Source organism: Necator americanus (assembly GCF_031761385.1).
Source record: "Necator americanus strain Aroian chromosome Unknown Necator_2022.05.29.01.09, whole genome shotgun sequence".
NCBI classification, from domain to species: domain Eukaryota; kingdom Metazoa; phylum Nematoda; class Chromadorea; order Rhabditida; family Ancylostomatidae; genus Necator; species Necator americanus.
In genome coordinates, this window is record NW_026986550.1 from 20414 (window position 1) to 27967 (window position 7554).

Sequence of the window (7554 nt, forward strand, 5' to 3'; positions counted from 1 at the left end):
ACACGCGAAACAAAGTCACTGAAACTGAGATTTGTTGATGAGTCCACGGCGAGCTGCCTTCGACAGCCTCAGCCTCACGCGTATTCCTGAATAGGTATGTTCGTCGCATATATCGCAGTCGGCGAATACACAGCCCCCGGTTTTTTGGAACGGCGAACCGGCGGGAATCGGTTCACGCGCAGCGGTTCTGCGCCTCACACACACACACACACACACACACACACACACACACACACACACACACACACACACACACACACACACACACACACACACCATATATTCGGAGGAAAGGCACCCAGAAAACCCACTGTGTGTGTGTGCAAACGTTCCCCCTTTCGGATAGCAGTCTGGTTCTCATAGACCGTGACCGTGAAGTAGAAGGTTGAGAGTTTGATTTCGAAGTCGAAAAAATTTAAATGTTACTCATATGTGACAGAAAATTTATCTTAATAATAAACACTATATACATACATCGTTATATACATCATTATGTAATAAATTATATACACCATATTATATACACTATATTACATACACTACGAATATTATATACACTATATTATACATAACAATATACTATATTATTATTATTATTATTATTATTATTATTATTATTATTATTATTATTATTATTATTATATATGCTATGCTATACACACTAGATACAATATACTATATTACTATATTATGCTCAACATATTATTATATTATTACAGTATATACAGATAGAACTCTTTGATTTAAATTATATATACCTAGAAAATAATAATATATATATAGTTTGTACATATACAACAAAACAAAAAACAAAAAAGGACTAGCGACTCTTATACTTCTGCAGCACGTCCAGCAAATCCTGCAACTTTCCTCCGGCCTGCAGCACCGCCTCCAATTCGGGTGGCCAATCGTTTTCCGCCGGAAAGCGCAACAGTGTGCCGGCCACGAACTCTTCGTCTATTGCTGGTTCGGCTGTCGACTCCTTCTGCTCTCTCTGAAATGTGCAGAATGCGAAGAATGCGAAGAAGAAGAAGTACAGCGTGAACAGCTCACCACAGCGTAGACGCGATCCTCAGAGCCCACGTACACGACACAACTGCCGTACCGTTGCTCAGAACTGGGGGCGAGTGGAGCACCGACCAGTACGACAGTCGGGCGACGATCACGAGCGGTCCGTTTCAGCACAACGATCGCCGGGTTGTAGCGTTGGTATGCGTCCTTGCGTGCGGCTGCGAACGCACGGCTGAGGTTCGTGGCCGCAGCTTCCAGCGGAATATCCACAGTGAAACGAACCTCCTAAACAACCGCAATTCACGACACGCGTATCGTACATACTCGAATGCTGCTACAAAACTCACATCCGACGGTCCAAATACCACTCGCCGACTGCGTTCGTATGCCGAAAAGGCGTCCGTTCCCACTTCGTCAACGACGAACCCAGTCGCTTTCGCCTTGTGCGCGGCCGACAGCAGCAATTCGCTGACGCCAAGCGGTGCACGACGAGCAACTGTGCCGGGCGCTGGTGGCATCCGCTGCGACAATGAGACATCTCTGCTCGGCTGTTGGGACTCGACTACGGGGATTGCTCGGGCGTTGTCGATGGCTGGTCGGAGCTCGGCGGATGACTCTGAAAGTGAACGACGATTGTTCAACAACATTGTGACTGCACTGTTGCCGCCGCCTCGTACTCACCTTGCACTAGTGCTGGATCGCAGTCATTGCAGATACAGCTCGCTCTCAACCGTCCTACATTGTACTCTTTTCCGTAGTTCCAGAGCAGTTGTTCGCCGGCCTGAAATGTGCGCATTGTGCTGTCATTGTGTGAAGGCGGAAACGCGCACTACCACGCCACACCACGTACCCGAATGTCTCGCATCGCCTTGAAGTAGATCATCGACTGTACCTTTCCGCCCACCATCGTCGTCAGATCTCGAAGCGTGAGGTTCGGATGCAAACGGGTGTGGTTCACCAGCCGTCCGATCACAACCGTACCTTTGTAGGTTGGATGGTGGCCAAAGATCACATGACGGAAATGATGCCCTGCCACGCGACCTGCAAAAATCCTGCAAACTACGGCCACAGCAAACGCGGAGAGAAGCAAACGGAGCGAACGCCGCTATCGTCATGCAGTGGTACCTGTGTATTGGACCAAATACGCTTCCACATGTTCGCGTTCCTCCTTCCCCATACGATCCATCAAGGCGTTCGCCTCCTTCTCTTCCAACACGAGCCCGCTAAACACGAATGCGATGAGTAGAAGATGCACAAACACATACCTATACCTACCGACACACACCACACTTACCGGTAGTCACAAACAACAGCGTCCTTCGGTATCGGGACTTTGGCGAAAACTCCCCTTCCACCAATGCCGGGAATCTCTCTGATTTGAAGCCACGTGAAGTCCTAAACAATGCGAGATAATATGTTGTATAGTTCGGCTGCTAAGCTGTAGCAGCTTTACGGAGAGCTTCAACATAACATCAACGGCTGCCTGGCATTACAACGTCGGCTCACCTGAACAGGCTGTTCTTGCCTGCGTCTCATGAAGTCCCGCCGCTCGAACTCTGTGGCGAATGTCGACAACCCGCCCGTGTACTCGGCGTCGTTCAGCCGCTGCAGATGCAGAGTCACTTCGTCAGCGGCCGCCGTTTCCTCAACACCTGAATAGCGAACGGATTACTTACGCGCGAGAACGACAAAGCAACGCAGCATCACAACATACGATCCTCAGTCTACGGATACGCTGAAGACGAAGATGACGGAATATATGATAAGACACGACAGACCAGAACCTACAGGGTTGCTCTCCATTCCTGGGACTTTCCTCCGTATTCCTCGTCTGACATCTGACGCCAGTCGTGACTGTAGCGGTAGTGGGTGTCGTGGTGGTGGGTGTCGTGGTCGTGGGTGTAGTGGTCGTTGTTGTGGCGGTTGTCGCCGCTGTCGCCACAGCAGTCGTTGTTCCTTCTTCACATTCTAACAGAATTTCTACAAGTTCCATTATGGCAGCACAGCAAAAACTCACCTACTGACTGAGTAGTTACACTTTCGTCGTCACTTTCTCCTTCCCCTTCGTCTCCTACATCCGCAGCACATCTCTGTCGACGCTCCATCTCCTCCTCGTCTAGGTCGTATAGATCGTCATCGCCACTCTCCGACACAAGAGGTGGTACTGGGGGCGACTGCTCGGGAACTTGCGGCTCGGGAACTTCCGGTTCGGTAAATTGTGGCTGTTGTGACCTTGTTTGCGTCCTCCTTCTGCTTGGTGGCGACTCGCTCGACAGTGATGAAAGCGAAGAAGAGCTCTCCACAAATTGGTACGGATCTACGAATATAATCGTTTCTTTTCACGTATACTTACTCACGAATAAGTATGTACTTACCTATTCTCGGTCTCTTCGGCCGCTGCGATCGCCGGGGCTGCGATGTCGACGAAGTGCTAGCGACGGTACTGACTCGTTCTGAAACAGCAAGCAATGAAGCAAGCTGCGACGACGACGACGACGACGACAACAACAACAACAACAACAACAACAACAACAACAACAACAACAACAACAACAACGATGGAACTGAAACTTACTTCTCGCTGGCGGTTCGTAGTCGCTGCTTTCCGCCTCTGATGACAATGGTGTAATGGGGCGTTCATCTTCACTACCACCAACTTCACTACCGTTGCTGGTAGAGGAACCGTGGTCGCCGCGTTCTCTCTCGTCTTCCTGGCTCAGCGGTCCTTCTACTGCCACCTCCTCCTCCTCACGTTCGGCCCTCGCTCGAAACCTGCAACGGATCAGTGATCAGTGTGTCTGTGGCGTGGTGGTTGGATGCGGATAGAGGCGGATGGACGATGGATATGGGCATGGGGAAAAAGCGACATACCTAGCAATTTGCACTTTCGACTCGATCAGCCGCATTCGTCCGCTCTCCATCCTCGCCTCCCTGTTCGCGTAGTGCCGGAGGCGGCGGTAGGCGTATGCACAGGCCATCACGTAGCTGTCGTTGTAGTACTGCAGCTGCGTTGTTGCTTTATGACCTACAATCGGATACGAATATGAACACAACATCGAAACGGAATCACGCAGCCTCCACCACATACCTGAGAGAATTGCGCATGCAGGATCCACTCCACCGCGCAGTTCTTCATACGACCTCTTCAGGTATCGTTCGAATTGCAGTTTCGCCGTCCGGTGCCGCGACTGAAGATGGAGATAGTCACTCACTTACTCACTCAAACTTTGCTATTTTAGCTGGTCTGTGCTTACCGTGTTGCACGAGATGTTCAGGTCTCCGCAGCCAGTGTTCTTCAGGAAGCGTTGCATCACCTTTATGGTGTGCGTCTTTCCGAACGGTTTCGCGAACCAGTTCAGAAAGAACTTCGATGTTGGCTGCTGCACCTCATCCTTGTGCAGACCATTCCGCTCGGCCACTCTGAACGCACGCAGAAAATCAGACTAAGCAATGCAAACCCATCGGTAACGCATAGTGAAGACTTACGCGACGCGCAACACGTCGTATAATGCGACCAGCTCCAACGACACTTGGTCGAGCACGAAGAAATTTCCGTGGAACGTGGTCTGGTCGCGTACCGCGTCCACATTCTTTCCCTTCGGATACACTCCCACCTAAATCACCGCTCATCATCACGCGTATCACTGATCGCCATACCCAAAGCGCCAACACACCACAACAGAAACCAGAGAACAGCATACTCACCCAGAACTCCTCGCTTTCACCATCTCCGCTTGGTATCGTGGCCTTCTGAACTCCGGAGCGTGGTGGTGTGTCGCTCGACTCACGGTCTGCCGGCGGAAATACGGAGCCGTACAGCATCTTATAGACGCACTCATTCCTTGCGGTGTTACAGTGCACGATGTAGGACATGAGTGCGCTGAAAAACGATCACGATGCGACACACGCACGTACACACGCAACACTTATACTTTGCGATCGCTTACCCTGTATAGTAGTTGTAGTTGCCACTGCTGATCGTCAAGCTCCGCTCGTACTCGACGTAGATACGTTTCATCTCCTCGATCACTCGCGTGTGCGTGACGATCGCGCGCGCAACACAGTACGGCTCCTCCGGCTGGAACTTGACCGTTGCCGCACAGACATACGCCAGCCAAACACACCAACACACGCCGCTGACAAACCTTTTGCGGCTTCCTCGACGGCAACACTCCACGATATGACTGCAACTTCTTGTCTTCCGACTTCAACTTGCTTAGGATGTGCCGTGCCCGATGCGAGGCCTGCTTCAACTCTTGCAATCTATCCTGGCCCTTATCTAAACGGGGAACTTCAGCTTCACTATGCAGCCACTGCACATAGATAGAACTGAAATCGCTCGCTTGCTTACCGGACCCCATGTTCACTCTGAGGAACTCATAGAACGACGCTAACGCCTTCACAAATCCCATCCGCGTCGTGGTCGGCACGCCATTCCGCTTCAGCACCTCGAAAAAGTGGAGAAGTATTGCAGACGAGTATATCGCGTCGTCCATGCTGATCTGTCGGCCAAGTCTGAAACGCCACGAATCTCCCGAACATCTCACCGGACGTGTATGTACGTATATGTGTTGTGTGTGTGTGTGTTTGATTATGAACGCAACGCATCTCTTACCTTTGCCTCGATCTCATGGCGACTAACATGAAACGACAGATGTACGACACGTAGTTCTGGCTGGTTGTCAACGATGGGTCGTTGGCGTCCATATCATTTCCGGCCGGCAGCAACTAAATGTGAGGTAGTGCGCACGCGAGTACTAGCTAAAGCACGGATATCGAATTCGTCAACAACTAACCACAGCTTCTTCGATGTAGAAACGAAATAGCTGGATGAGTTTATGTTGATCGGCCTTCACCTTCCTCCACAGCTTCAATTTCTTCTCCGCATTGCGCATCCACCCTAGAGCGAAAGATGTGGATTGGCGTGGTGAATTCGAGACAAGGTAGCCACAAACAATGTGAAGATGAACCTTGTTCACCCCTGCGATTTCCCACAATGGTGAACTGTTGTTCGGTGTAGTTGTGGTTGTGGTCGTCCCATTCATGCAAAAACATCAAGTTCAGCTTGGGCGGTGCCGTAAACCACTGATGTGCATGGGGGCCGCCTGAAACCGCCGAACCGAATGTTCGATGTTATGAAACTGCCGCACATAGAACACGAACACTCCTTTTTCTCATCTTTTTGTTTTACTGTTGCTCGAACTACTGAAGCGAACTCACCAAGATATAATTCATCAAGCGGAACTAGATAGGTCTGGGCACGCGGAATAAGCGGTGCGCTGTACGTGGGCGGAACATTCGATGGGATTGGAGGTCTCACCTAAACGTATCGATATCGATAGAAACAAGGTCGAACGTCTTCGTCGACCATATAAATAAATTCGAACAGGTGTAATGCTCTCAAAAAAAAAATGCACGCGTACTTGCAAGGCGAGTCCGGATGGACCGGGTGCGCTGGTCGTGGCTAGCTGGCGATGAACGAGAAGCTCTTCCCGGAGATCCGAAATGGCGTGCATCACTGAGTCGGTCGGTTGAGGTCCCGGAGGGTCGTAGTGCTAAAGGCGGCACAGGGTAACGGTGGCTGGGCGGTCGGTGCGGTGCAGTAGCATTAGCAACACTAAACTCACTCCGTAAACGGGGATTCCTCCTGCGCGTATTTGATCGATGAGTTCCTTATAGATTTCGTATTCGCTAGCAGTCACTGGGCGCCGAACCTTACTAACATCAACTGAGGCCTTCTTCATAGCTTCCGTAATCCCTCTGCTCACTTGTTCGACCACCTTAAAACACACACACACACTCGGCTGTACACAATAATACGGTCTGCAGTTTAGTCGCAATTCGCACAGATTGTGCACGATGGAGGACGGTGACAGAGCCGCTGTAGCTGCTGCCACTTCCTAACGCTCCGCTACCGTTCGTACGTCTCCGCCCAAAAGGTTCGTCACTAAAAGGCGACAAAAGCGGTGCGCTTACCTTAAAATCATCGGTCTCCTTCGCTAACTCCGGATGTCTCTTCGTTAAATGCTGATGAAGTCGGAATCTTTCGTGTTTACCACATACTACACAAAAGTTGATTCCGCGGGATCTCATGTCCGGAAACAACACATCTGCAACATTTGCAGCGTTAAAACGCGTTCCTTCTTGGTCTCGCTCTCTCTCGTTCTCCGTGCACAATGCGAACCAACAGTCACTAGCCAACACGCACACACCACCATATAAGTGAAGCTGCCACATACCATCGGTGAGTTCCACGCACAGCTCTCTTATGCGATTCGACTGAACCAGTTCGGGGATGCGCTCTCTCGCTCGTTCGCCGATACGTTTCCATTCCGACTCCCTCTGGGTTCTGCGCTCGCGACTTCGTGCACGGCTCATAGTCAGTTACGAATATGATATCACAAAGCTAGACCTGCGATTGTGAATGGAAGGAAAACGATGTTACGATTAGAAATCAGTTTTGAGGAGAAACTGTAACCAGCGATAAGAGATAGCGGAACAACCGAACCGAACCACATCAGCGAGTCACTTGTCAGCTTTCTG

The 7554-nt window shown here is 50.5% G+C and overlaps 1 protein-coding gene across 3 annotated transcripts; it reads right to left on the minus strand.

The window, feature by feature from the left end:
• Positions 1–820: 820 nt before the first annotated feature.
• Positions 821–7389, minus strand: RB195_026561 (uncharacterized protein; the record flags this gene model as incomplete). 3 transcript variants are annotated; one of them, XM_064177052.1, is made up of 28 exons in its annotated part: positions 821–994; positions 1054–1296; positions 1359–1627; positions 1693–1792; positions 1862–2052; positions 2137–2234; positions 2306–2406; positions 2518–2663; positions 2800–2970; positions 3029–3328; positions 3387–3464; positions 3587–3783; positions 3883–4036; positions 4100–4199; positions 4266–4431; positions 4498–4625; positions 4717–4891; positions 4959–5089; positions 5157–5290; positions 5363–5526; positions 5627–5739; positions 5808–5911; positions 5982–6116; positions 6175–6331; positions 6435–6566; positions 6639–6791; positions 6988–7121; positions 7251–7389. In XM_064177052.1, 28 exons carry the CDS (start codon positions 7387–7389, stop codon positions 821–823), a joined length of 4287 nt encoding a protein of 1428 aa, XP_064071056.1. The 3 variants fall into 3 exon arrangements, with proteins under 3 accessions (XP_064071056.1, XP_064071057.1, XP_064071058.1); XM_064177051.1 differs by having other exon boundaries at positions 2800–2979; XM_064177050.1 differs by having other exon boundaries at positions 6859–7389.
• Positions 7390–7554: the final 165 nt, after the last annotated feature.